General features: G+C 38.2%; 1 protein-coding gene across 5 annotated transcripts in view; it reads left to right on the top strand.

Moving 5' to 3' along the window:
• Window positions 1-13,031, top strand: part of KIAA1549 — a 143,166-nt gene that overhangs the window by 86,294 nt on the left and 43,841 nt on the right. For all 5 annotated transcript variants that reach the window (XR_014183129.1, XR_014183130.1, XM_082043184.1 and 2 more), the window contains exons 7-9: window positions 1,172-1,231; window positions 3,802-3,947; window positions 11,467-11,644. Coding sequence is in view for 3 of the 5 variants with exons in the window: in XM_082043184.1 (XP_081899310.1) it covers window positions 1,172-1,231; window positions 3,802-3,947; window positions 11,467-11,644 (384 nt within the window). In the remaining 2 variants the exon portion in view is untranslated. The remainder of the gene's footprint in view (window positions 1-1,171; window positions 1,232-3,801; window positions 3,948-11,466; window positions 11,645-13,031) is intronic.

Genomic DNA, 13,031 nt, shown 5'->3' with positions numbered 1-13,031 from the left:
ACAACGTAACTAGTGACTGTTTTGCTCTTGTCTTAACAAAAAAATAAATTTTTCAAGAGGCAAAAAATCAGTTTTTAGTTACACTGACAGAGGTCAACTCCTCTACAAATAACTGCATAATTAATTTAGAAAAAATGGTAATTTTCTATTTCTCTGAAACATGCAATAGTGGCAAACTATTCCCCAACTGAAGACAAAACATCTTTAAACAGATCTAACATGGGCTAGGTCATTTATTTGTTATGTGCTGCATTCTTTCTATCCATGAAATGGTTTAAAAATTAACCTTCGTATAATGCTTAGCAAACTGCATCTGGATTAAATATTTTGATAAAGTTAAGATCATTTCTTTTCCTTATTGACACACCGAAGCTTAAGACTTCTCTTGAGGAAAGTGTTGGCCCAGCCCCCATCTTCTCTTGTTTCCCGACATGTCTTTACTGCTCTCCAGTGGAATCCTTGGGAAAAATATTATCCCTACTGAAGTCAGTAGAGATGGACTTCATTTATTAGACTGAGGCAATGATTTCATGCTGGAGGAGAGCTTTTTTTGGAAATTTTGAGAAATTAAACTTGGAGCCACCAAGCCAAACACAAAAGCCATGAGAATTGTCTACAACAATGTTTCTACATGTATTTATTTGTTATTTTTGTATAAAAAAATTATCAAGATGGTGGTTTTTAAATGCTTTCCCCTGCACAAGTCTGGAACACAAATCAGATGTATTTAGTTTTCTGCTTTATGTTTAGTATTTCCATGGCGTTTCTGCCTCGGAGAAAGTCTCACTTTCATTCTGAGGTGCTCATGAGTTGCCTCATTGCCCTTTGAGCACTAGTGTGATCCTGCAGCTAGCTCAGAAAGAGCCACAATTCAGACACTGAGCTTTTAAATTTCTAGGAGCAGTGACCTCAGTACCAGCAGCTTGAAATCTTTCAGGTAATAAATCTGACTGCTTCAGTTAGCTTCTTTTCGTGCAGAGGTGAACTGGGGGGTGGATGTTCATAGCATTTTCCTCACTGTTGTGTCTGCATAGCCTCAGGAGTAGTAATACATCTGTGTAAATAAGATGCTTACTGACAGTATAAATTAGAAAGTGGCTTATTTTTTTGTGTATGTTGTTGACAATACTGTTCTTACGGATGTTTTCCCTCCGTTCTGTTTTTCCCTCAGCCTTTCATTATCCCAAGCTTAATGTGTCTCAGTTGATGAAATCTTCCTGGGTGAGAACAGGTACGTACAGTCTCTGTAAGTAAGAGTGTAATTATTTTTGTTAGCAGGGTAACTAGCCTATGTAAATATCGATAGCTTAGGGGTGCTACATTTTTGAGTCTTAGATGAATGAATCTAAGCCCAAAGGCCTAGTGACCTGGAAAATCTAGGAAACGTTATTCCCGGTTCTAGCGTGAACTACTGCAATTCCTTGATAATGCGCACAAAGTAGTTTGTGTCAATAAGCAATTCATTCTTAGTAAGAAAACTTACATTGTCAGGCATAAAGTGTCTACTCCGTATGCTGTCAGTATACCATGTTGTTTTTTAGGTTTTTATTTTAAGTGAAAATTGAAATTTTATCTGTGTGGTACTTTTTACCAAAACATGCCAGGAATAAACCAGAATGAAAATAGTTATATTCCAAGTACTTGAAAGAGTTTCATCACATTTCATTGATCTCTTCTGATTCATTCACAGCAGATCCTTCCCACCTAAGTCTTCTGGATGTTTTGCTCTATAATTCATAGGCACAGTTGAGCTGTCATGTTTAAATGCCCAAAGGCTGTTGGGGTTGCCTGAGCACTGTAGTTTCTACCTGCTTTTAAGCAGAAAGCTTGAACGGTGACCAGGCTGTGCCTCCTAAACTTGCTGTTAGGGTGCAGATGCCCCACTGAATACACTTTTGTCTTCCCACAACTTTACCACTTATGGTTTACCAGTTGTAAAGACCTCTTTTTTTCAGGTATCCCTGTCTACTCTTACCAGTTTACTTTTTAGGCAGGAAACCAAGTTGCAACTTAATTTCTGAAGCCCACACAGTTTGTTTTAAAGAAAAATGAAGCAAATCAGATAATGTTCAGTAACATGAAACTGCATGTGCGTATTGCACATCCAATGTCATCCTTCCTTAGAGATTTATGTTGACTTTTTTGGTCATGCCTCCACCTTCTCTTGCCCAGCCTTAGGTTTGCTTTGCCCATTAGTGGAAGTTCCCTTAGATCTTGCAGTAAGAAGAGGGTTCTTGCAGCTCAAATATCATGTCCCTTTGGGTTTTGCTAAACTTCCTGACTCTAAGATTTTGAAAGCCAATTGCAGCACCATTTCTGCTGTAGAGGAATTTTTTTGTAATCCCAGTTCTTGCAGGCAGCCTAGGATGAACAAGTAGACTTTGACTGGGTCAGTCCTTTCAGTCTGTGTATTGTATTGTAAGGGTAATGAATCATGATGTAGGAAAAAAGATAGAATTTATGCATATAAAAGTTTTTAACATTAGATTACCTATATCTATGTGCATGTATCCCAATAGTAATAAAATATGGGGAAATGCAGTTGTTCTCTGTAGCTGTCCCTCTCAGTTGTACAGTGCTATTAAGCATAATTCATTGATACTGAAATTCAATACACAGGCAAGAACAGTCTTCTACTTGCTGTAGATAGTAGCCTTAGGCTACTGTCTATTTATTTTGCTATTTAAGTCTGAGATGCTTAGTCTGTGATTGAATTTAGAAGACAAATGCTGTTGATCTCTGTGAGAAATCATAAAGAGGTTTCCTTTTCCTGACATCTGCAGTGAAATTTTTTAAACGGAGAAAGTAGTTTTCATATTTCTGTTTTAAAAAATTAATTTATATTTAATTGATTTTATCTAATTGGATGGCTTTTTATTAAGCACAACTTTTAAAAAAATAGACATCAAAACACTTACTGAAAAAAGGGACTTTTAAAATATTAGAAACCATTTTAGTGGAGAGGCACAGGAATGAAAACAGAATTATTTTTCTGCAGTCAGTGGTGAGCTCGTTTAGCATCCTTCAGGGTTGTTTAATTATGTCATTTGAATGATACACTCCATTCACTCCACTTTTACTGGATGTTGTCTTGTTAGTAAAGGCCTGCGCTTTTTTCGTGTTTCCTATGTGTTGTTTCTCAGGGATTCCTCTCAGCCTTAGCTGCCCCAGTGTACATGGGTTTGGGAAAAGTGGGCAGGGCTACTAACCACATTTTTTGTGCTACAATTGGCATTCTTGTTAATCTTATCGAGGGAAGATGCACTTGGAATACACAGCTTCACTCATGTGCTGCTGTTGTATATTTACTCCTCAATTCTGAACCCTTGCCCTGCCCATCTTCACCTCCGTATCACTTCCAAACACAACATTTTGACTGAAAGTAGTTGCAGCAGACAATTTAGACTGGATGTTCTCTTTTATTTAGTTTCAAACCATTCATTGAATGCTCACAAGTTTGTATTTTTTGAGAATTGAAACTGTTTCTTTAGTATCCTGGGTCTTTCTAATGTAGTTGAGATTCCAGAAATGCACTCTGCCCTAATATTTATTTATTTATTTATATATTTATTTATCGGTCTATTTATTTATTTATTTTAACCTTGTCCCAGATGATGTCTTCCTTTCCAGCACATAATCTCCAGCTGAACTGGGCAGTATTCCCATATGAACACAGCTGCTCTTGAATTGTCCATGAGCTGTCACAGGGTGACTCAAAGCTTGTAATTGAAGTTGCAGAAAAGACACTGAAAAGTTTTACTAATTCATTTGTGTTCTTGGGTTACTTTCTCTGCAATGTAGTTCTCTTGGGTGTCATCGACCAGCGAATACAGGAGGAAGTGTTTCAGGCTGAGATGGAACGGAAACTAGCTCACCTGTTAAACGAGGCTTTGGTCAGAGGGCGGATATGGAGACGAGCCAGTTTTGCAGGCAGCAACATTGTGCAGGTATTAAGAGCTCAAAGTCAGAGGAAGAAATAAAGGGTAATAAATTATTGAATAAGTGAATATTGTCTAGGTTTTGATTTCAGAAACATAACTCAAAAGCAAGTAACATGTTTAGCTAGTTGATGATGCTTGTGTTTTGCACCTGAAATATGGTTCTTTTGGATACCTTGTCTTTAAAGCTAAACGTAACAAATGGAAATGACGGAGTATTTTAAGTGTCTGATGACTTCTTAAAAACAATATTGAAAACTTTTTTACCAACATCCTGATTTCAAAACTTGCTATCTTGTCTGATTTGCATGCGGTGCCTAGCAAAAGGAGACAGGATAGTCATCTCAGTCAAAAAAGTACTCTGGAACAGCTACTTCACAGCTCTCTGGCATTTTGATGGTGGTGTAGAAATATGAAATAGAATCATGTGCAGCTTGATGCAGCAGTAGAGTAGTATGTTCCACCCCTTAACTGCCTAGTTTGACAGTACTCCGGGTCACAGGAATGGCTGTCGTTCAAGAATGATTAATCATGGCAAATTTTGTACACACTGCAGCTTCTGCTATCTGGTTTCCAGTGCTGCTTTATTGTTTTGTCACAGATGGAATTATTCACATAATGTCCAGGAACACTTGGATATTTAAGTTTTAAATTCTCACATGTGTTCTTTTTAGTGAGTTCAACAAACTGAAAGCCAAAATACTTTTTAATGACTCATCTTCTTAAGAACTACTTTTTCCTGATAATTCATCTACAGTTGTTTTACCTCACAGATGCCTTTCTAGTAGTTCAGACCTATTATCTTTATTTAATTTAATCCTGCATTTTTGCTACCACTTAAATTTCCAGATGTTGGAATTTTCTTACTTTTGTTTTCCTGTCTCAGAAACATCTGTTTCAGTAATAGAGATTTAACTTTATTTTTCTTTTGTGCATCTTTGAACTGCTGTGAATAGATGTCTGTTTCACATCTTGTATTCCCAACACCTCTTACTGCAATTTGTTCTTTATGCCTCAGTCCTCCCTTTGCATATAAATTAAATAAATATTCTTTATGTTACTAGCAAAGAGACCACAGCCTATAAAATGTGTATGTGTAGATTACGGTTTTATGATTTTACATAAAGCTCAGGTAATTTATTTCTGTATGCACAAAATTACAAGTAGTCCTTTCTAGCTAAAGAAAAGTATTTCAAAAAGTGAAAATACAGCGTTTTTCTTATGACTTTGTTTTACTTACTGGGACATAAAATGATGTCTTCAGCTTATGTTCCAAACAGTGGTGCTGCTCATTTATACTACTTAATTAAGTGCGAAGAGTCTGCAAACTGCTGTCTTTGGGCAGCAGAGGCTTGTCTTAGTTATGCTCTACACATCATAACATCCCATATAACACGGGGCTTCCCTAGGTGCTCATAGCCCAGGGTGTTAGATAGGGTCAGTGCTGTAATAGAGGAGATGTGGAAAGCTGCAAGAGATACCTTGGTGCTAGATGTTTGCAATAGGTGTCCTGCTGTCCTGCACGAGAATGGTAGGTACCATCAGGTACTACAGCTTCTTGGCAGGATGCTCACGTATGGTGGGTGAGACACCCTTAGAGGCTGCTGTGTGTAGCTGGAGTGATGCGCCTGGCAGCAGGCTCCTGAGAGGAGGACAGTTTCTTTCAAGGATGCTGCCCTGTCAGTTGAGGATCTGATCCATAGTCATTTGCAATGAACCTTTTAGTTTTACTGCTTGCTGCTAATTTTATTCCTCATAGCCAAGTTTATAAGCTGTGTTTGCAGTGTGTTGTGTATATGCATCCATTTGTGTCTTCAGGGAGAGCTATTGATGTTCTTTGTGCATTACATTCAGATTTTCCCATATAATTTTCTTGCACACAAACCAGTGACTGTTGTGATAGTAGGCCACAATGAAGTAAAAATTAGAACAGAAGCTGCCAGCAACACCAACGTGTTGGATACCTTTATTAACAGGACATGCATATATCCTCAGAAGACTAGACACACATTTCACTTGTGTGGAGCCCCTATAGACCAGAGTTCTTCCTGAAGTGAAAGATGTTTATAGTGTATCGAAATGTGGCATTTCTAAGCTCTGTGGAAAATCAGGACTATGGGTCAGAAAGTGAAGCAATTATTTGTGAATATTACAACAGGCATATTAGTTTCCTTTCAAATACTAAGATAATAGAAGTGATGGCTTGTAAGGTTTAGATTTCATTTCTAAAGGCATGTGTTAGAAACTAAGAATGTTAAATAAATATTCTTTAAAGCTAAACACTTTGAATAAGAGCTTTGGCCTACCTAGCGTGCCCAAACACTATGCTTTCCCCTCTCGTTTGTCTGCACTGTTGACAGGTGGCACTTCATGATTTAAAAGAAAAAAAAAGGAAAAAATTCTATAACCATTAAGTACCAAAAAACTGTGAAGCCTCACACCTGACTGTTATATGTGAGATAGTTCCATTGATTTCTGTGTGAAGCTTATATTAATGTTTCATGTTTTTATATATATATATATATATATATATAAAATATGTATCTGCTGTTGCTGCAAATTGGAGGGTACGTGTTTAGTTTGAATTGAATCTGCAGAGGCTAGGCACTATGCTATCTTTTGTCAGTAGTTTACCATAATAACTCAAATTTCAATTTTTTTGACGAATTAAATTATTCAATTGTAGTTTGAAAATACACCAGGAGCTAATACAAAAATAATTAGTTTTCTGTCATTTCAGCGTGCTTGGTCTTTTGAACCTAATAGAAAGCAAAAAGGTGGTCCTACTAAGTGACAAAAAACCCCAGTGTTCTGATTTAAAGAGCACGTTAGGCGGCACTGCAGTTGTAATGTGTGTGAGGAAGTATAATAGTAGCTATGAGAGGACATAATGACTGAATTGAGCTTTTCATTAGGGCAAAGAGGTTCATTCTCCTGGTTTTCTACTGACAGCTTATGTGTCTCTCCCGAGTGTGTAATCTGAGGAGAGGCCCAGTCCTGCTGGGAGTTTTTAGGTTTTTAAATGGAGCTTTTGGGGACTGCTGCTGCTTCACTTTTTCCTCAGAGGAATTTCACCCCTCCGATGTCAACACCAGGCAGACACCGGCCTCTCTGTCATGTTGCCCCCAGCCTGTTCCTATCCCTGTTTTGGCAAGCTGGTGATTTTTTGGCTGGCCAAGCCTCTGTAAGCCAGCGGAGAAGATTCCCTCGGTGTTGCCTTCAGTTCACTTAATGGTCTCCTCAGCTCAGCAGGAGGAGGGTCCGCCAAAGCGGGCGAGTGTTTGGTGCCGTGACAAGCGCTGTCCTGTCCGGCCCCAGCTGGGGCCCTTGAGGAGGCAGCTGGCACCGCCATTTCTCTCCCGGCAGGTTCCTGTGGGAGCATTTTCAGAGCAGGGGCAGGTTACGCGTGATGCATGTTTCACATATGTTTCATGTTGCGTGGTCTGCTGAACCATTCAGACGGCAGTACAGCTTTGATTCAATAGCCTGGATGCTAAAATCCTACTTTAGTAAGGCAGAAAGCACAAACTTTTTTGATTATATTTTCCCTAGGGGATGAACGGAGGGGAAAAAAAGGAAAATAATCCTCATACATTTCATTTTGGAGATTGTGAGTGTGCGTGTTTGCTTGTTTCTAAGTAACACTCATGCCTTCGGAACCCTGAACCAGTTCACCCAGGGACACCCCACGGGCTGACTAACACTCTGCGAATGCCTCGCAAGCTTGCCCACCACCTGGATTTCCCTGCTTCAAATTATGAACTACATTGGGTTGCCAAGGCAACTGCATTCACTGACCTATGGTATTCTCTTGAAAACACTTTTTAAATTAAATTTACTGACACCTGAACACCATTAAGCCTTTACTCTGTAGAGGTTAAATGCACATCTAGTATCAACAAAAATGGTATCATTTATGTACACAGAAGTTGAATTTGTCTTTTTCTTTTTTTTTTTTTTTTTTCCCACTTTCTGCCTCCCATGTATTGAAATTCTTATATCTCCTCCCTCCCTATGTCATCCCTCACTGCCAAAGTATAAATACAAAATGCTTAAGTACTTCCTTACACACGGGCTGCATTGCTGGGAGCCTGGAAAATACCATTTCTGCCTGTGCTTGCATTCTTAGCACTCTCAAGGATATAGACACCTCTGTAAAATATGAGACAAAACCAATCTGAAGCTGCCCAGGGAGTGTAATTTGGAGCAAAATGGCACAAAACTTAGTATACAGAAACTGCAAAAAATGGACACAGTGGCTGTGCACCTCAATTTTATAAACAGACTTAAAAACTGTTCGGATCCAGTGTGCCATTTTCTGTATTGCAGCAAACTCAGATATTAGTTTAAAAAAAATAATTAGTGTGACAGTGATGAAAGCTGAAGTGCCGATATTGTCACCATTGTTGTGCTGATGTACGCGTCTAGTTATCTTGTAGTCACACCAAGAATACCCTGTTCAGCCATTAGCTTTCCCAAAATAGAAATCCATAACCATCTCCCCTCCAATTTGAAATCTTGTCTGCAACTTCCCTCAGTGTGGTGTGAGGAGTCATAAAATACTGTGTATTCAGAATGAATTCTTTCAGATAGAACTTAGCCTTAAGTAGTGAGCTTAGTTCATCAACAGCAGCCTGCATCTCCGCCCTCCACTGAACAATTTCATGCTCATACCCATGTTTTCTAGACTGTGCTGAAATAGCTCCGGCTGCTGCTTCCCTTTTCCACTTTGACTGTTCTCACCCAATCCCTGTTCCCCAGTATATAGGGCCACACACTGTTGTTTTTAATTCTGTGTTAAAATTGTATTGTTTCAGTTTTGGCAACTTGGAATCTGTCCTCCTTCCTCTCTGCCCTTTCTAAAGGCAGCTGTGGAGAAGTTCCTTTTTTAACCCATTCAGCCAGTTTCTGACTGTTAACCCTGTGTATAACACGCATATAATTACCCTGATTCCCCAAAAATAAGTCCTAGCATTATTTTTCAGGATTTTTGAAGATACTCGAAATGTAAGACCTACTCCAAAAATAAACCCTACTTACAGTTCACAAAAAAAGTCAATTTAAATAGTGTCCAGGCAGCTATACATGTAAAAATGTAAGCATCTTTTGGAGCAAAAATTGTATAAGACCCTGTCTTATTTTCAGGCAAACAGGGTACAGTACTTCTTGAATGCTCCACAATGCCATAAAATCTACAACCATTCAATTAAGGAATCTTCTAAATTTCTCTGATTCTCTAGCTTTTCTACACACAGAGAGATTTCATAAAATTAAATGAACAACCCGTTGACTTTCAGTCCCATGTGGCCTTTGAACTCCCTCGCTCTCCGTGCAAGTTAAGTGCTGCTTAGGAGGGGTTCATCCCTGCTGAAAATAGATGCCCGTCCGTACTCCGCGCTGCTCTGTGCACTGAGAGCAGGCTGTGCTGAAGGCAGCCCAGCTGAAGTAGAAATATGAAGCTGTGGACATTTGTTAACTAATGATACATCTGGGTTCTGTGAAACCAGATTCAGCCGTACAGCTGCTCAGTATGTGTTTTGGAACCTTATTTATCGATACTACCTTCAGTCAGGGATCGGATGCCACTTAGCTGGTAGAAGAGTGAATAGCACTCAGGATGAGAAGCAGCATTGGTTAATGGGCCCTGCTAGTAGGTCTTACCGTGTTTCAAATAGTTGCACATTTTTCAGCTCTATTTGTAGCTGTTCTGGTTTTTGCATAAAATGTGACTGATGTTGAATGTTATTCTTTGCTTTCAGTTGATTTGGCCTAGAAGACTTTCATAAGACTGTTTTTTTTGTGTTTTTTTTTTAAACCTTTTTTTTTTTTTCATTATATACCTTGCTGTTGCCGCTCCTGGGAAACTCTTTTTTAGGACATGTTGAGTTGATGTCCCCAAAGACCAGAACATCATACCTGTTGAGCTAGAGCATTGCACTGCTTTTTTTCAACATGATTGTTTTGTTGGAAACCAGGAAAGGAAACAATATAAAGTTTTGCTTTTGTAAGCCTCAGACATGCAAACATTTGTGTGTTTGCTTTAATTTCAGCCTATAGGCAGTGTTTGAGATTCTAATTTATTAAATATGTACTTCATAGTAAAGTATAATCCCAAAGGAAGCTAAATATATTGCTCTATTTATGGCAATTCCTTCTAGAGCTCTTCAAACTCTGGTTTACATGATAGAATACCTCCTACTATTTGTTTGGCCTAATTCTAGGTTGAACTCACCATTACATGTAAGTGGTTAAACAGAAGAGAGTTATTATATACAAGATTTAATTTTGCAGGAATTCAAAGCTGTTATGTGATTCTCATATGCAATGTAGATGTTTGGTGGTTAGAGAGTATCTACAGGCCTTCCTCATAGCATGCATTCTTTTGATTATTAATGTCTTTAGAAGCAGGAAGGAAGAATTGCTTCCCACAGCATCAAATACATTCGTTCCTGAAGAACGGTGGATGCCAGGGGAACTGTTTGGAGGATGAAGGTGACTGTACAGGTGCTTTTGTTGAAGAAGAGCAAACATTTCTATATGAAGCTAGCAGAATATTCGCCTGGGTAGCTGCTTAACATTTGGAAAAACTGGAACAGAGAGATGCGTGTTATGAAAAACAAAGCAAAGTAGATATTTAGAGAAGGGAAAAACACAGTCACACTAATCTCTTCTGTAGCTACTATTAACTGACAAATGCTGAAGTCAGCAGAGGCTGCCAAGATGGCATGATGTTGGCAGCTTTAGAATGAAAGCATTTCCCTTTAGTGTTGGGTCTGGACATTGTCATGAAATAAACAGGAAAAAAATGGAAATTTCAGGTTTTCCATAAAAATGTATTATAAAGGGGATCGCTTCCCTGGAAATGTTCTTTTTAGTTACAAAATAGATATTTCTGTAAATTTCCCAGGGCCCTGGAGCACTTCAATAGTGCTTGTGTAATTAGACACTGATGTGTTATTCCAGCAATGTTGTCTTCCTGTGGAAGACTGCCGCTCAGAATCCTTTATATAAGTATTACGTGAAAATATAATGAATTTTAGTTTGGAAACAAATTACTATTACTTGAGTATTAGCTTTGTGTATCTACGCTTGCCCAACATTGCTTAAGCTCTTCTTAGATGAGAGAACTAGCCTGTGTGTATGTCGCCTTTGCTGCATACAGTATTTTGGATTACTACACGCAGCATGTCTTCCCATCAGACTTCTCTGGATATTGACAATTTCAAAAATGTACCAGTTTAGTATAATATTATATTCTTTGGTTTCACAGATACTGGGATTTTCTTTAACAGCAATTGTATTTCTACATCATAATACAAGGTGGAATCTTTTCTATACAGTAAGGGTTGCACACAGTGACAGTTAAGACAGATACTGGTACCATCTTGGCAAGGCTGTTCCAAATGTTTCCTTTTACATAAGTGTCCTTAAGGTCCAGGCCCTATGAAAGGAAAGGGGAGAGAGGGTAAGGACTGAAAGACCAAATAAATACAACTTAAAATATAAAAGCTTTCCAATTTCTTTTCAGATCGTGAATGTGTCACGGTTAGTTGGTGTTGATAACCCTGTGGAGCTGATCTATTTTGTGGAGGACCAAGATGGAGAGAGGCTCAGTGCTCTGAAGTGCTCAGATCTGATGAACAGAGTTGATATCCAGCGGGCCGCAATCATCCTTGGATACCGCATTGAGGGCACCGTTGCGCAGCGTAAGCTCTCTCAGATCCACACTCATGCCAGCAAAGAGAAACAGCAAGGGTGGCATTAAATTTTAGATTATGGCAGTGCACAGTGCTCACTGTTGCAGTGTCTCATTCTTGGAATGCTGCAATTTTTACAATCCTGAGGAAATAGCTTTTAGCAGTCTGGCGGTGAGCTATGTGATGTTGCTTTGCTTCTTGAAGACTGCTGAGCTTAGAATTGCAACAAGTCCTTAAGTGCAAGCCTCACTACATTCACTTCAGTGCTTGTGGTAGAAAAAATACTGCGCTAACTAGATACCTTCTTGGCATTTTCATCTCCTTCTGTTAGTCCAGTATTTCTGTGCACCTTATCTTGTCCAGGAACTTGCATAAAACCCATGATTGTGGGATGGGAGAGTGTCAGTGTGAAATGAGTGTTTCCTTTAGCTGAGTAGTGGCAGTGAAGTTTAACATAAGTCACTATTTTTTGTTTGTCTGAATTATCGTTTCTGTGAGTGAAAGATGTAGGCTAATGCATTTTGGAGGATATAAGCAAAAGGAAATAGTTCCTTTCCTTCATTGAATACAGTTGACCTTATTTTTATTTGTTTGTCCATCAGTCATATATAAGTAATGTGATCTTTTAATAAAGATAATGTTAGGGTAATGTGGTCTTTTACTAGAAACACATCCGAATAACAGTGACAGGTCATATAAAGTCATATAGTGACTTTATTTAGGAAGATTGGTATATAAATAATTTGTGGTAGGGAGCAAGGCTGAAGACTTTCTCGAAATTCCATGTTCTGATTAGGAAAGAAACTTCGAAGTATTTTAAAACAGTAGCAGACATTTATGTGATCTACAAAATACCTCATTGATAGGAATGCTTAATTACCTTTTCCATTTTCTCTGCCATATGGAGGTATGAGTTATGTTCTACCACAGGGTGTTTTGCCAATAGAACAAAAGTGTCTGATTTTTAAAATTCTCTGCAGAAAGAAAAGAAAGAAAATAGTAATAATTGCACCATCTGGATGGGTTTCTAAATTCTGTCCCTTATTGAAACAGTAGTTTAAAGATAGGTCAGAGGCTCACAAACATCTGCTTAATATCTGTTAGTGGACTGTAATGCTGGTTAGACAGAAATGTAAAAAGTTGCAAGAATAAATTCCCTTTACATAAATAAGTGTTGAACAAACTTCATTAGTGTTTTTGGCTTATCCTGCATGTTGAAACTTGTTATCTTTGACATGTTATTAGAAAGTTCTTTTAAGATGCATAGAATCGTAGAAATTTTTTACGTATTTCTTCTTATTGGAAGAAGCTACATAAAAAAAGGTTATTTTTATAACAGAAAATGTAATGACATAAATGAGCCGTTAGATGTATAAAATATAAGAATTATAATATG

The sequence above is a fragment of the Streptopelia decaocto genome (assembly GCF_964273445.1).
Source record: "Streptopelia decaocto genome assembly, chromosome: 1".
Lineage (NCBI taxonomy): Eukaryota > Metazoa > Chordata > Aves > Columbiformes > Columbidae > Streptopelia > Streptopelia decaocto.
This window is presented reverse-complemented; position numbering and strand designations above follow the sequence as displayed.